The 17,404-nt window shown below is 43.1% G+C and overlaps 1 protein-coding gene across 1 annotated transcript in view; it reads left to right on the top strand.

The window, feature by feature from the left end:
- The window catches only part of LOC122457847 (disintegrin and metalloproteinase domain-containing protein 21-like), a 76,905-nt gene extending 59,977 nt beyond the window's left edge, over nucleotides 1-16,928 (top strand). The window contains 6 exon segments of the mRNA XM_043503940.1: nucleotides 3,631-3,700; nucleotides 3,702-3,815; nucleotides 12,536-12,613; nucleotides 14,915-14,929; nucleotides 14,931-15,027; nucleotides 16,894-16,928. Of these exon segments, the coding sequence (XP_043359875.1) occupies nucleotides 3,631-3,700; nucleotides 3,702-3,815; nucleotides 12,536-12,613; nucleotides 14,915-14,929; nucleotides 14,931-15,027; nucleotides 16,894-16,928 (409 nt within the window).
- The last annotated feature ends 476 nt before the right edge of the window (nucleotides 16,929-17,404 follow it).

Below are 17,404 nucleotides of genomic sequence, written 5' to 3'. Positions count from 1 at the left end.
GTAATCCTGGCATCCACAATTCCATCACTAGATCCGCAAAACTGGTTTGCAACTCTTAATTTGCAAGACACACACTTTCATATTAAGAAAAGGAGTACTTGTGGCACCTTAGAGACTAACAAATTTATTAGAGCATAAGCTTTCGTGAGCTACAGCTCACTTCTAAGGTGCCACAAACACTTTCATATTGCAATATATCCAGTGCACAGGAAGTGTTTAAGCCTGTAGTTTGGATAGAATCACTATCAGTAGAGGATCCTCTCTTTTGGTATCTATTCAAAGCCAATGGTGTTTACCAAGGTTCTAGCAGTTGTCTTACCTAAGAAGATAGGGTATAATAATATAATTTATCTGGACTATTGGCTTGTTCGGGGAAAGTCACCACAGTAGGTGGAATCCACCATCCAACTGATTCTTCATTTCTTCCTTGCTGTCTGCCTAAGAGCCAATAAGGAAAAGTCTAGATTAACACTGGTGCAAAGAATAGAATACATAGCTGCAGTAATAGACTCTAACACAGCTAGATCTTCTTTGCCCCAGGAAAGATTCTGGCTCATACTACTGTAGCTTTCTTACAGAGCATACCCCTTTCAGGCAGCTAGGTGGGTTCAATCCATATTTTTACAAATCAGTATTCTAACGTAGAAACATCAGGGTCAGATGTGTCTTTTCTATCTACTTAGATCGGGTTACTGCTTGTGAGTCACCAAAAGTGGAATATATATATGGAAAAGCCCTTAAAAAGAAAGAACTGGAGTAACAGCAGTTCTTCTAAATGTGTTGTCCATATATATATATATATATATATATATATATATATATATATATATATATATATATATATATATATATTTCATGGCCCATCTTATCTATTAGTATAGAGCTCTAGATTCTGCAGGTTTCAGAGTAGCAGCCGTGTTAGTCTGTATTTGCAAAAAGAAAAGCAGTACTTGTGGCACCTTAGAGACTAACAAATTTATTAGAGCATAAGCTTTCGTGAGCTACAGCTCACTTCATCGGATGCATTTGGTGGAAAAAACAGAGGAGAGATTTATATACACACACAGAGAACATGAAACAATGGGTTTATCATACACACTGTAAGGAGAGTGATCACTTAAGATAAGCCATCACCAGCAGCCGGGGGGGGGGAAGGAGGAAAACCTTGCATGGTGACAAGCAAGGTAGGCTAATTCCAGCAGTTAACAAGAAGATCAGAGGAACAGTGGGGGGGTGGGGTGGGGGGGAGAAATACCATGAGGAAATAGTTTTACTTTGTGTAATGACTCATCCATTCCCAGTCTCTATTCAAGCCTAAGTTAATTGTATCCAGTTTGCAAATTAATTCCAATTCAGCAGTCTCTCCTTGGAGTCTGTTTTTGAAGCTTTTTTGTTGAAGGATAGCCACATTTAGGTCTGTAATCGAGTGACCAGAGAGATTGAAGTGTTCTCCAACTGGTTTTTGAATGTTATAATTCTTGACGTCTGATTTGTGTCCATTCATTCTTTTACGTAGAGACTGTCCAGTTTGGCCAATGTACATGGCAGAGGGGCATTGCTGGCACATGATGGCATATATCACATTGGTAGATGCGCAGGTGAACGAGCCTCTGATAGTGTGGCTGATGTGATTAGGCCCTATGATGGTATCCCCTGAATAGATATGTGGACAGAGTTGGCAACGGGCTTTGTTGCAAGGATAGGTTCCTGGGTTAGTGGTTCTGTTGTGTGGTGTGTGGTTGCTGGTATTTGCTTCAGATTGGGGGGCTGTCTGTAAGCAAGGACTGGTCTGTCTCCCAAGATCTGAGAGAGTGATGGCTCGTCCTTCAGGATAGGTTGTAGATCCTTGATGATGCGTTGGAGAGGTTTTAGTTGGGGGCTGAAGGTGATGGCTAGTGGCGTTCTGTTATTTTCTTTGTTGGGCCTGTCCTGTATTAGGTGACTTCTGGGTACTCTTCTGACTCTGTCAATTTGTTTCTTCACTTCAGCAGGTGGGTATTGTAGTTGTAGGAATGCATGATAGACTAAAACCTCTCCAACGCATCATCAAGGATCTACAAACTATCCTGAAGGACGACCCGTCACTCTCACAGATCTTGGGAGACAGGCCAGTCCTTGCTTACAGACAGCCCCCCAATCTGAAGCAAATACTCACCAGCAACCACACACCACACAACAGAACCACTAACCCAGGAACCTATCCTTGCAGCAAAGCCCGTTGCCAACTCTGTCCACATATCTATTCAGGGGATACCATCATAGGGCCTAATCACATCAGCCACACTATCAGAGGCTCGTTCACCTGCGCATCTACCAATGTGATATATGCCATCATGTGCCAGCAATGCCCCTCTGCCATGTACATTGGCCAAACTGGACAGTCTCTACGTAAAAGAATGAATGGACACAAATCAGACGTCAAGAATTATAACATTCAAAAACCAGTTGGAGAACACTTCAATCTCTCTGGTCACTCGATCACAGACCTAAGAGTGGCTATCCTTCAACAAAAAAGCTTCAAAAACAGACTCCAACGAGAGACTGCTGAATTGGAATTAATTTGCAAACTGGATACAATTAACTTAGGCTTGAATAGAGACTGGGAATGGATGAGTCATTACACAAAGTAAAACTATTTCCCCATGGTATTTCTCCCCCCCACCCCACCCCCCACTGTTCCTCTGGTCTTCTTGTTAACTGCTGGAATTAGCCTACCTTGCTTGTCACCATGAAAGGTTTTCCTCCTCCCCCCCCCCCCCCCGCTGCTGGTGATGGCTTATCTTAAGTGATCACTCTCCTTACAGTGTGTATGATAAACCCATTGTTTCATGTTCTCTGTGTGTGTGTATATAAATCTCCCCACTGTTTTTTCCACCAAATGCATCCGATGAAGTGAGCTGTAGCTCACGAAAGCTTATGCTCTAATAAATTTGTTAGTCTCTAAGGTGCCACAAGTACTCCTTTTCTTTCTAGATTCTGCAGTGGCAAAGGAATTCACTGGGAGCCGCTCTATCCTTTGTGCCCTTGGTATGCGAGCACAGGGACACTCAGGGTTTATGGAAGGCCCACCAGACACTACTGCTGGACAAAAGACTTCAATTTTGAGTGCATGTGGCTCATGTGCAACAAGAGTAGAATGAATATATATGTGTGTGTGTGTATATATATATATATATATATATACACACAATACATCTCAAAGAACATTCATACATACCAGAGCACTTTACAGAGAATGGTAGTAGGGCTTGGAATAGAACAGTAGGCTTCTAGACTAGGTTCTAAATTCAGGTCTTTATTCCTGAGCATCAGACCAGCAGTGCACACCCCTCCCCATTGCTCTCAGCCTAGGAGGCAGAGGCAGCACCCCACATTGTTCTGCCCTCACCTCTTTACCAACTGCAACAATATTGATGAGCTCCTGATTGAACTGGACACAATCCTCCATGGCAGAAAGGTCAATAATCATAGGCGGGGCTATTAGTGGGATTATCAAGGCACAGAGGATGCAGGGAAGGTCTTATGGGAGTGATTCTGAATCTTCCATGGTAAGATGCACCACAACTCCCATACAGAATTCTTCAAATGTCCGTATAAATCTTGAAGCAATTGTTCTTGTTTTTCTTTCAGAGATGTCTTGTGTGGAAGACTGCAGTGTGTTAATGTTAAAAAAATACCTCAAAGCAATGATCGTGGGTCTTATAGTTCAGACTCCAGTTGGCAATGTTTTGTGTTGGGGTACAGAATTTAGTGCTGGGATGGAGGTAGTAGACATTGGATCAGTGAGAGATGGCACAGCATGTGGTGATAACAAGGTACTGTAGTAAGTACAGTTAGATTTGTGAATGGGTTGGAACAGAGATTAAATACAGAGGAGGACTTGAACTCTTGTTCCCCTCTCCAAGTTTCCTTCCCTCCCCTTACCTGAAAAGCTTCTAAGACACTTCTGAGGACAACCTGTTCTTCACAGGTGGCTGAGGCAGACCTGTAGGTACTCCTTTCTTAATCCTTCAAAAGACATGAGTGATTAGTGGCAACAGATATTCTTCCCTTTTGTGGGGTATGTGGAGAGATGATAAGAGTCAGATTTTTCCAACGCTTCTAGGTGCCTAATTCCCATTTCAGTTGAAGTTAGGTGCTTAGGCACTTTAGAAATTCCCACTAGCTGCCTATCTTTATCTATGGGCACCTAAATACCTTTAAAATCTGACTCTAGATGTCTCCTACTGTCCTGAATGTGCTAAACTGTCTAAATCCATCTTCATTTTCTCTGTATATGCCAGCACAGGACTAAAAGGACACATGCTAATGTTCCAGGAAGAAGGCTTTTACAAAAAGATGAATCTTGCAACATGCTCTGAGAATAGTTAGGCTGGAGCTAAGCCTGCTCTGCCTGGGTATCTGTCCGGGTTTGCAATATTAATCTAGAAGCAAAATCCTCAAATGTTAAAATAGTGCTTAAAAAGCTAGAGGGTATTTGTCCCAGCAGTTGCATGCTTGTGACTGATGGGATGATTGGGCCCATTTCATTCTTCCATTGGGTGAGTGTACAGGAGTTTGCCTAGCTACTTATCTGTTTTTCTGTGACTATATTTTTATTTTGATATCTGAGAATGACTGTACAATCTAGTCTACTAGGTGCATAATACTCACTTTCTCAGCTGTGGGTTTTAAATGCTTTAAAGTTTGTCTTTAAAAATGCAAAAAGGCCCAGGAAATTTATAAACAACATCATTTCTGTACAACTTCTTTAACTTCTGTATTGCTATCTTTTCCCCAACAGCATGAAAGGAAGTTTGCATTCTTCTTTGAGTTACTGCAAAATTGGATCCCACTAAAGGTGCTTGTGTGCCCCATCACAGGAGTTCAGAATGTGTTTGCTAGTAATGTCCAGCAGGGTTTGTGCATGTACCAGAGACACCTTCATGCTCCCCCTCCCAAGAGCCATTCCGTTCCTTCTCACTGCTTAGACAGAAAGTTGGAATAACATTGTGTCCTTACTGTACTTTGTTACTTTGTAGTTAGAGTAGAAGTTTGTAGTTTGTTTAGTTTCCTGTAGTTGTTAATGTTCCATTTAGCCCATTGGCAGTAAAATATATTTAAAAAAAAGAAATAAAAAATAATAGAGCATAGACTGTATCTGGGAATGATGGCTGAGCCTAGATTTGTTGGGATATAATATATATATATATATATATATATATATATATATATATATATATATATATCTCACAATGTATATGTGTGTGTGTGTGTGTGTATATATATAACCCTATATATATATACGGAATGATGGCTGAGCCTAGATTTGTTGGGATATTATATATATATATAATTCATTCATCACAATGTAATATGTTATAGGTCATTGCAGCCTGGTATGAATGACGCATGCTTGACATGAATACGTGCGTTGCAAGTTAGCAACCGAAACAAGAATTTAAGGTTAAGGACTATTAGAACTATTTGTGCAAAAACAATCTTATGTTCTGAGAAAAATACGGAAAATCATCAGAAAATGAAATAACACCAGCTGGACTAATATAACATTGTATAAGAACTGGAGGAAATGGCACACCTTGGATCATGGCGGCCTGCCCAGGATTGTCTCTTTGGAATTGTGTGGGTAGAAGGCCTAGTAAACAAAGGCAAAGAACCGATGATGCAACGGAATGGACTATAAATGGTTGCCTATGACTTCTGCAAATCAGAGTCATTTATTGATCTAGAGCCCCATGTGGATATAGATGTGGGTTTTGCCAGCTCCCCGCATCTTATGATCTTATCCTGATGGAAGGAATGTCGACTAGCCATCAGGACCATTCTGATCTTTGGACTCTGGTATATGTTGGGGTGTGAATGTAGAGTAAGGTTTGTTTTATAAAGAGCATTTAAAGTATTATATACCAACACTGTCTCCGGTATCTGCTTGCTCCCCATCCAGTAGGGAGACCTCTATTGAAGGTCTAACAGATTTCCTGGCTTTAAATCATGCCCCTCTTGTTGAGGAATGTCTGGGGGGATGGGGGAGAGGGGGTATTCCTCTGACAGAGACCCATGACACGTATCTCTACTGTTTGGATGAAGAGCCCATCATTGGTAAGTGATCAATATGCAAATTATTAAGAAATATACATGGAAGGAGAGACAAACTAGAATAAACATTTTCCTCATGGAAAATGCATGAGGTTTATGGTGGATTCTGAACAGAGGCATGTTACCAGAGACATGACAGCAAATTCAGGAGGAGCAAAGAAACCAAACGAGACTCTACAAAATCCTTCAGGTCAGTTAGGGATCCCTGTTGTCCAAGGACTGAGAGAGCTGGACTCCAAGTCAGCTTCTCTTCACCATTCTCTGTCTCCAGTGCTGGGTAGGAGGAAATGTTCTTTAATGGTGCTGTTGGAGTTGGCATGGGAAGAAGCAGGGTCAGAGCTGTCAGTGTTGCATCACCATAAAGAACCATCCCAGAAATCTTCTTAGCTGGTACCGAAGGCTTGAGGGGATAGGAGGGCACAGATGCACTTGTTACACTCCACCATGACACCAGAGTTATTGGCACTATCTCTCACAGCTCCAGGGTGTTCAGCATGTTCAGCCCAGCACCATCTATGTTGGCACTGCCATTACTAACTAAATCCCTCTCAACGCTGACTGTAGCCTCTGTGGAATCTTCAATATGGAAGAATGTGGCACCAGCTTCCTCAGCACTGATGTCCCTTACAAGCAATTTCTTGACCCCTCTCTGTGTCCTCACTAGATCTCAGGATTACTACAGAGCCTGAGTCACCAATAATGAAGGCTTCTTCTTTAAGTAGATGCCGCCATGTATTCCACTTAGCTGTGTGTGCACCCAGTATGCTGGAGCTAGGGAATTTTGCCTAGCAGTACCCATATAGGGACAGCACTCACACCTCATGGCCATAGCCCCTCCACTGGCTATATCAGGCAGTGCTGCCCCGAGCCTCCCTTAGTTCCTTCTTATCACCCATAGCTGGACTCAGAGCTCTGTGTGGTTTTTATTTCACCTTTTTCTATTTAGTGCCTTTGTTCTCTAATTGTATATCATTAATTAGTACCCCAAGTATAGTTACTTAGATTTAGTGTTAGGTAGTTGTTGTTGAAGTTTTCCCTGGTGTTTCCCTCACCAGGATTTAAACGTTGTCTGTTGTTTCGGGAACGATCCCCACGTGGAGTGTTTGCTGTGTTTAGGCGAAGCCAGTGTCAAGGAGTAGTGTTCAATTTGCAGATCGTTCACGAAACAGACTCAAGTGGCAAGGGATCTTCATCTGAAGCAGCACCTGCTCGAAGAAGCCGGGCAGCCTGCTTTGGCACAGAGGATCTCATCAGCTCAGAGGTTGCCCTCTAGTGCAGAGAGTGCTGCCACTTCGCATCCTGGAGCTGGCAAAGCTCCTCTTTGAGGAGGCAGAGGAGTAGTTCCCCATCAAGTGTGCCGAGGAAAAGGTCGTGTAAGACGGGACATGGAGTGGCCTCAGTCATTCAGGACTTATTTTCCTCCCCCAGAAGAAGCAACGAATCCTGGTGCACGGCATGGAGCATGTCCTGTCAACCAGGGAGGTCAGAGACCTGTACTGTTAGCTCCGGTTCCAGCCCTGAGGCATCCATTGAGTCCAACACCAATGAGGGCAAGAGTGGCACCAGCTACTTCCATGCCGGCAACATATCAGGCAGTAGCGGACCACCTCTGCCTTTCTGTCCTCACCTCTCCGTTGGTCCAGAACTTTGCCAGGGCTGTCTCCTTTATAACCCTATTGGCTGGCCAGGCCACTGAACTTATGGGTCTATCGGTGCTGCACCCAAATGCTTCCCTTCCAAACTCAGTGGAAATGGGGCCAGTACCAGACCCGGCACAAGGATCTCCATGGCACTAGGAACTTTGGTACCCCCTATGGCTGGCACCGCAAGTGTTGCCATGGTGGCAATCACTGCGTTCAACTTTGGTATCATTGGTTACTTCAGTACCAATGCTGACTCTGGTGTCAACCTCACTCCCTACTCTAGAAGCGACAAAGGCATACTCAGTGCTGCCAGTGCCATTTCCACTGTCGGTGCCAGCCCCCTTGTCATGCTGGGCTATGGATGAGTGGGACCAGCTACTCATACCCTCAGGGTTGGCTCACCACTATCCCCCAAAGCCCAGGACCACTCAGTAACTGAGTCAGGACCTTCCTCTTTCTTTCTTCCCATCACCTGATTGAGAGCTGTTCATGGAACACTATGAGTACCAGGATTGGCACACATCTCGTTATCTGATGGAGGCCCCTGCCCTGGCACCTATGGGCCATCAATGCCCTATGCATACCAGTAATCTCCACAAAATCCATGAGACGCTCCTCAGTCGCAGAGATCCCGCTCCTTGTCCTGCTCAAGGCCAAGACCACTGACTACATCTGTGGCAGTGACTGTCAGTCCACCACAGATGCAGGTACTGGTGAGGCTTCCCCTCAGGGAGCCTCCAGAGTTGTCCTGCCTGGGCCAATCAGCCCTGGAGCAGGATCCAGCTCAAGCACACCTAACTGCCTCATCCTCACCCCTGGATGGTTCTGCGGTGCTGGGATGTTCCTCCCCTTTGGTACCAGAGGATTTCAAGGCATACCAGGACCTGTTACTGCATGTGGCTGCATCTCTGAGTAAGATGGCAAAAGAGAAGCTGTTTTCTGTGTGGTCATTGGCCCATAGAATTCAGCCAATACTGTCTTCTATCCAGGACATATTGGAATACCTGCCTCACTTTCAGTCTTTGGGACTTGAGCTTAGTTTATTCAAAGTGCATTTGGCAGCGATATTAGTATTTCATCCCCCTAGCAAGGGAAGATCAATCTTCTCCAATCCCATGATAGCAAGGTTCTTTAAAGGGCTTCTTCACCTACATCTACCAATCCAAGAGCTGGTTCCTCTGTGTGATCTTTAAATAGCCATAGTGGTGCCAGTGGGGCCTCCTTTTGAGCCCCCAGCATCTTGTCCCTTTCCACTCTTGTGTCGGAAAACCGTTTTCCTGGTTCCAATAACATCTGCAAGGAGAGGATGTGAGGAACAGGCTCTGATGGCAGAGTCTCCTTATAGAAGATTCTCCAAAGACAAGGTGACTTTACAACCATACCAAAAATGTTTGTCTAAAGTGGCTTCTCAGTTTCACTTGGACCAGGCAGTATACTTACCTGTTTTCTTTCATAAGCCATATTCATCTCTGGAGGAGCAGCGTCTCCAAACATTAGATGTCAGGCAATGTCTAGCCTTCTATTTGGATAGGACTAAACCATTTCATGCTTTTCCTCACCTGTTTGTGTCATATGCAGATCGCATGAAGGGTCAAGTGTTCTCTTCACAGACCATCTCTAAATGGATAATATCTTGTGTCAAGACTACATATGAAATAGCTTTGGCTATGCCACCTCAGTGGGTACGAGCTCATTCAACAAGAGCACAAGTAATGTCTGTAGCAATCCTCAGTGACATTTCCATATTGGATATTTGCAAGGCTGTTACGTGGTCATACATACATTTACGAACCATAATGCCATTACCACATCTTCCACGGCAGATGCAAGATTCATAAGGGTGGTCCTGCAATTCTTGTTTAAGTAGACTCCAAGGCCCTCCTCCTGGGAGGGGTACAGCTTGTGAATTACTCAAGTGGAATACATGGCTGCATCTTTTGCAAGATGAAGAAATGGTTATTTACTGTAACTGTGGTTCTTCAAGATGTGATGCAGAGTATATTCCATGATCCACCCTCGGTACTCTCTGCATTGGAATCTCATCTCATGGATGTTCGGTGTGAAGAAACTGAGGAGGGTGAGGCACTGCCACTACATATAGCGAGGGGAGGGGACTATGACACAAGGCGTGAGCACTACCTAGAGCCCTACATGGATACACAAACGTGTATCCGCATTCATTTCGCTATCCGCAAAAAATATCTGCAGATATCCATGGGTTTGCAGGGCTCTACACTGGGGGCCAGGCTAAGGCTCCGAGGCATCTCCCCTGCCACAGCCCAGTCGGGGACAGCCACATGGGCAGCTGTGGGGAGCCCGCATGGAGTCACAGACCCTCTACCTGCCCTCAGCCAGGCGGTAAGCCCGGGGGGCGGGGACACAGTTGGGGCTGCTCTCAGCCCCCCACCCGCATTGTGGGCAGGTGGAGGGTCCTCCACCACTCCCCAAGACTCCCCAGCTGGGCTCCGTGCTGACTTGGCCGGGGTAGGAGGGGAGACCTGTGGAGCTGCCTGGGGGCTGCTTGGGCTCCACGCCCAAGGCAAGTGGAGGGTCTGCTGCAGCTCCCCACAGCTGCCTGCCCAGCTCTTACCATAGCCAGGTTGTGGCTCCAAGCCACCACCCTCCCCGGATGGAGCCGGGTAAGGGAGAGTCGCGCTGGCAGTTGTGGGGATCTGGAGCGCACCCTCCTTCTGTCCTGGGTGGGGGGCCTGAGCAGCCCCCCACCAAATGCCCCTGCCTCCAAGCCCCCCGTCAAATGTCCCAGCCCCTCCGCCCCCCCAGCACCTCCACCTACCCAGGGCAGGTGGAGAGAGTCAGGCTCCCTACAGCTGCCAGCGCAGCTCTCCTGGCCCCAGCTATGGCCAGCGGGGTGGCTCGGAGCCGCAGCCCGGCTACGGGAAGAGCCAGACAGGCAGCTGTGCAGAGCCACAGCAGACCTTCCCCCTGCCCTGAGCAGGGAGCCCGAGCAGCCCCCCGCCAAATATCCCAGCCTCCCTGCCAGTGTCCCTGCCTCCCAGCCTCTCCACCCTTATGGAACCTACTTTTGATCCTTTATCCAATTATTCAGTTCATCTATTGTCAATGAAAGTGAATTGCAAACTTTCATGTTAAACACTCCCAACATAGTTTTTGATATGGCTAGAATAACTATGAGGCCTCACCTGTCTTTGATTCCAAAAGTATTGTCAGACTTTTTTGTATAAATCAGTTTATTCACTTACCAGATTTTTCCCCAGAAATCTCATTCCTTGACAGCTGAATCTAAATTACATACTTTACATATAAGAAGATCATTGTTATATTACCTGGATAGAACTAAACCTATTAATAAGACTTCAAAACTTTTTTGTTGTTTATGGTAATAAATCCAAAGGGATGGCTATTTCATCACAAAAATTTTAAAAATGGATATCAGATTGTATTAGGATATTGTACAATATTAGTGAGTCCTCCTTCAAACATTCAGACTGGGTGGCAAAGGAACTGCATGGCACTTGGTGTCACCAGGCCCTTTATGCCATCAGGAGAGGGAGTGTGAGAGCATACAGGGTGCAAGCACAATACCTGCTGGACACTACTAGCTAAAATGTTCTAAATTCCTGTCCTGGGGCACACAGAAATCATGATTGGGATCCACACGTGCAGAACTTCTCAAAGAATCACAGTTACTGTAAGGGAAGTAACAAAAAGTAATCTTTTTGATGCCTGGCGCACCTTTTATCTTCTCATCTCAATTTACCACCATTATCCTAGGTATTTCAGTTTCCAGGTTGATTCCCCATCTGACCCAGTAGCTGCTCACCACCTTGCTCTCACCTTCCTATATAATCTTCAATGATCAATTGATTTATAAAGTACAAAACTTAATCCTGGATGTCAATATGATATACCTAAGGAGCAGCTTCACGACAGAGAATCTCTCCAACAGAATTGACCTTAATCTTGCAAAAGGCATAGGATATAAAATAACAGGTGTGCACCTATTGAGTAATGCTTGAAATACTGAACTAGTCAAATACTGGCCAAAAATTATTAAATGTGACCAACTGCACTGAGAGGGTAATAGAGAAAGATAAGAAATTTAAATGTAATGTTTCAAGAGAGCTACCTACAGTGCAAGGTTTTACACTAAAAATACTTAAAGGAGAAATGTTGTTTTCTAGAAACTGATTCTTTGAGTAGACTGTCTATATCAGGGGTTGGCAACCTTTCAGAAGTGGTGTGCCGAGTTTTCTTTTATTCATTCTAATTTAAGGTTTCGCGTGCCATTAATACATTTTAACATTTTTAGAAGGTCTCTTTCGACAAGTCTATAATATATAACTAAACTATTATTGTATGTAAAGTAAATAAGGTTTTTAAAATGTTTAAGATGCTTCATTTAAAATTAAATTAGAGTGCAGAGCCCCTGGGACCAGTGGCCAGGACCCGGGCAGTGTGAGTGCCACTGAAAATCAGCTCGCGTGCCACCTTTGGCACACATGCCATAGGTTGCCTACCTCTGGTCTATATAGACCACCCTCCCCACTTCTTCGGCATCTCTGATATAGATTCTGATGAAGTGAAAGGAACACCGTTCTGCAGATGAGCACATTTACAGCCTTTTTGCTTCCTACTTTCTGGAGGGCTCGGCTTTGGTGCCAAGAATGCGGTGAAACTTTGAAAAAACAATTATTTACCACTAATTTTTCTTTTTGACCCATGGTGTGGTTTCCACATCTATTAATCAGTCAGAATACAGGCTTTCCTACTGTCATTCCATTATCTAATATATATTTATGTGTGAATTTTTACAGATATATATAAACAGGACATGTGTCAATATAACAGTTCTGAATTATGACTGTAATGACAAAAAATGCAGTGGTAGAGGGGTAAGTAGCAAAGATTGGAACATCCCTTGTATATTAAAATGTAATAAATAAAACACTGGAATTAGTTCTCTCAGAAGCTATGTTTCATATTAGATATCTTGTGCTCCTTCTGATGAAAAGCCACTAGAGTGTATGACATATGATATAGTAAGATCTCCAAAGCAGTCAGGTCTCATGCCTTATAGGTTTTACAGATAATAAGTTATTTCTATGCATTGCACTTACAATCAGCTAGGGAGTCAGTGCAGAACAAGAAACACAGGTGTTACATTCTCATAGCACTAGATGAAGGTTCCAGAATAGCACTAAATGGAGCACAATATAGTCATCCAGCATGGGCCTGACAGAGATATTGATAACCGAGGTGAGGTCTGCCTTAGATAGGAAAGGTCATAATCTTCAGGCCAGCTGAAGGTGATAAAAGGCATTTTGGGCCATTGCTGTCCCCTAGGACTCCATGGTTTATTGATGGATACAGTAATACATTCCTCACATTGGGGTGTGAGGTTTGCAAATCTCAGTTAAAGTGCACTGAGATCCTCAGATGGAAGGTGCAAAATATTTCATTAGTTTTATTCCTTTCGACCAGGCTTCCCATCCACATACAACCATGTCTCCTCTTCTTTATTCTCTCTTGTTTTCTTCCCAAAACAACTTTCATTCCATCATCAACAAGAAAATGATAGAACTGTAACTTCCCTTGCTCTTAATGGCATGGCATTTCTAGATGAACTTCATAGGAATGTTTACAAACCCTGTATTTTGTGACAGTCCTATGACCAGCAACCCTTGTTCTATGACTTTCTGACTGAAGAGACTGAATAGCTCTAGAGTGTCAGCTGAATGGGAAAACCTCAGATAAAAGATTGCCCTCCACAGTAAGATTGAACCCATCCCATGCTAATTTTAAAGAGGAAATTTGCTATGCAGGATAAAGGCTTGTCTACTTTAGGTAATAGCTTAGCTGTACACACCAAAAGTCTAGGCGGAATCACGGAGAGATGAATGTGAGTATTTCAGATACTTTTGGAATAAATGATACTGAGGAACAGAAAATCTCAAATGCCAATGAAATACTTTGCTGTAGTGATACACATAAATATGAACAATTTTTTTAATGTCATCAATTCTGTGAAACTGGAGTAACTTGGATTCCTGATAAACTGCCCAAAGCCCCAGCATGGCACAGACTATATAGGATACCTTCTAGACATGGCTATAAGGCCCTGGGGGCTGGGACTAGAACCAGAACCCTGATCCTTTGACTCCAAAAGCCATCACCTGCCTCTACCACTTGAGCTATAGGAGAGCTCCTGTAGCAGCTAATAATGGAAGTGGATCCCATATCCTCTGTCAGTCAGCCACTAAAAAGCAATGTGCACAGTTACTTCATTACTTACCCATCTGCAGTTGGACATTTTTCATCCTGAGGTTCACAGGAGTTTAAGTCCAGCAGTATAAGGAGACCCATGCAGATCACAGATGCAATTACTATTTAAATCACACACAAATAGGGAACTAAAACAAGAACAAGATGATAGTATGACAGGATGTACATGCTCCCTTCTGAGCTGGATCATTAGTAGTACCTTCGCTAAGAATCATCCTTTCTTAAAACCCAATTTTACAGTGTAAAAAACATCTGGCTGATTTCTGGTCTGATCTGAGGTCACCATACTACTGAGTATTAACCTGAGTTTAACCAAGGTCTAACCAAACTCTTTGGGGCAGGGACTGTCATTTATTACACATTCATACAGCACCTAGCACAATGGTGTCCCATCCTTCTTTGTCTTCTTTAGCCAATTCTGCAAAATAAATGTTAAATGATGATAACTAGCATTGTGTTCTGACCTCAGTTTACTCCTAGAAGTAGAAAACCTGCTTATAATCCCATGGCTCCTCCTCCACTTTAAATCAGTCAGTAAGCCAACTCCCGCTTTCCAAGCTGCATTCCTAGCACCAGATGGTGCAGTGGAAAAATAGAAACAGAAGCACTGGGATGGCAATAAATGGAGTTCAAGAACTACAGGTTAATACAGCCAGCTTCACCTGGCTCTGACGATAAAAGATTCTCCTCCAAGATAAGAATACCCAGGTCTCTACTTTTTATAGTACAGAAAGAAGAAAAAAAAAACTCTCTCATGTGCATTCTGCTGTTGGTTTCTTGCAACCTATCTTTCTTCTGTGTGCTTTCAACATGATTCAATAAAATTACAATTTTTCATATATTAGCCCTTTAATAATGCTATCCGTTAGATTTTATTGTTTCATGCCATTTATACATTTATTTTATTTCAGGTGTGCAATAGCAACCCGAAACTGCCATTGTGATTTTGGGTGGGCCCCTCTAGACTGTAGATACAAAGGATTTGGAGGAAGTGTTGACAGTGGGCCCCCTCCGACTCCAAATGGTAAGTGCTGTGAAAAACTAAGCACTCTAGACAGTTCACTTTCTTCTCTATCTTCCGTTACATCAACATCAGTTTGTCTGCTGTTGCCAGTCTTTTTATTTGTTTCACTGATGGGCCTCCAGACTTCACTTTCATGAGTTATATTTGTATAGTGGGTAACCTTTCTTTCTCTTGCCAGTTTGGCTTGACAAACTCTAAAAACATATAGTCTGAAAGGAGGAGCTTACATACATTGCTCTCACATGCCAAACGAGTGACCTCCAATCTGCACCAAATCTCCTCCAAACCAGTGAGTTCTCAAGTTTGGTTTCGTGGTATCTGCTCCAGGGGAAACAACATGTTTCATGTTCTTCTGAGTATAATAATATGTAGCATGTTGAATCTTGTTTTGGAAGTTTGCTTTGTGAAAGATTTGAAAAACCTTTTGTAAAACACCATTTAAGCAATAATCAATTAAATAACGGATTCTAACTAGATAAAGTCTTATATTTGGTAATTTATTCATATATAAATTAGTAACATCAGATTTGCAGCTGCTTTGAGTGGATTGATCTTGGCTGTGTCCTTGAGTAAAGCACTATGGATTGATATTTATATTTTCTGTTTATGTCCTTCTTTTCTTTATCAATTACTTTAGGTTCTGATTTTCTTGGCTGCTAGGGTCTTCCCTTGTTGTATTTTCCCATCTGTTCTTAAAAACAACAACACACGCCACCTTTCATTCTTTTCCCATAATATAACCATAATACATCTCACCATTGCTTAATCCTCCTATATTGGTTAATACCATTCCAAACATTTTAGAGAGAGAATTGAAATCTAATGGTGTGAGAGCATGCCTGGAAACTAGGAACTTCTGAGATCTCATCTTGGCCCTGACAATAACTCCTCTGTAGCCATGAGAAGTCCCCTCTCTGGCTCTGTTTTCCCATCTCTAAAACAGAAATAATATTTAACAGTATCTCACAGGAATGTGGTGAAGAGAACATAAGAATGATCATAGTGGGTCAGACCAATGCTCCATCTAGCCCAGTATCCTGTCTTCCAAAAGTGGCCAATGCCAGGTGCTTCAGAGCGAATGAACAGAACAGGTAATCATCAAGTGGTCCATCCCCTGTTGCCCATTCCCAGCTTCTGGCAAACAGAGGTTAGGGACACTGAAGAGCATGGTTTTGAATTTCTGCCCATCCTGGCTAATAGCCATTGATGGATCTATCCTCCATGAACTTATCTAATTTTTTTAAAAATAATTTTAAGTAATTAATCAGTGGGTCAAATTTAGAACTGGTGAAAGCAGGTGCATCTCCCAAAGAAAACTTCTAGGACACATTCCTCAGTGACTTATGCTGGCAGAAACTGCCTGTGGGCGGTAGGTGGTAAAGTAATGTACCTTGCTCCAACTAGGCACTCACTGGATGTGCAATATAAACATAACTTACATCTGAAGGGAGTGTACCAGAAAAAGCAGCCAACAGAAGGTTGTAAGATAAAGTGGGATCACTTCCTTACTCTCTGCCCCTACCATCTTGTCCTAAACTCTCCTGTTAATATGTATCAGGGATAAATCTCTTTCTCCACACTGAACTATTATCTTTTTAATGGCTAGGCTTTCCCTGGAACTTGGATAAGTTAGGTATTGTTATTAACAGATATTTATCAAATACAGCAGTCTGAAACTAGGACTGGAAGGGGTTTCCCTGTTGTTAACTAACACTGGTACTTCTCACTTACCATGAACGTGCGAGACAAATGGCGTATAAACAAACTCTATGGAACTGTCTGAAAGCTCATACTAGGCCATAGGAACTGCATTATCATCTGTGTACTGACTGATTCAGCTCTACAATGTCTTCTTCTTGGACCCAGATTCTGAGGTGTCTGCTTTCCCAGAGTCTGACTAAGAGAAAAACTGGAATGAGAGCAAACTGGCTGTAACTCATAAGATGGAAGTCATGCTAGTTGGAGGGAAATATTAGGCAAATACGCAAGTGTGTCTGTATCTTTAGCTGTGAGGCTTGTTCACCCTTATTCTGATTACTGACTTGTGGCTTTACTTGTCCCATCACTGCTGTTGAATTCTTGATATGGGGTGGATGAATTGTGATATCTTTTTAGTCTAAGGCCAGGAAGCTGTAACTTGTACCGTAATGTAAACCTGGCAGATGTCACCCACATCTTTGTCAATTCCAGCCTGCACTATAACAATGTGATCAACTTGGGGCTGCCCTTGAAAAGAACTGGAAGTCATTATTTATACAAAACCCAGAAGGCCTGATTCAGATATCTTACTCAAACCAATTAGTACCTGTTGTATTAATCTCTAGGGCCAAAAGAGTTAAAGATGTTATAAATGCTTTCACTGTCCAACATTGAAACA

Source organism: Dermochelys coriacea, chromosome 1 (assembly GCF_009764565.3).
Source record: "Dermochelys coriacea isolate rDerCor1 chromosome 1, rDerCor1.pri.v4, whole genome shotgun sequence".
Taxonomy (NCBI): Eukaryota; Metazoa; Chordata; order Testudines; family Dermochelyidae; genus Dermochelys; species Dermochelys coriacea.
The sequence above is the reverse complement of the archived record's forward strand: the minus strand, read 5'-3'. Positions and strand labels throughout refer to the sequence as shown.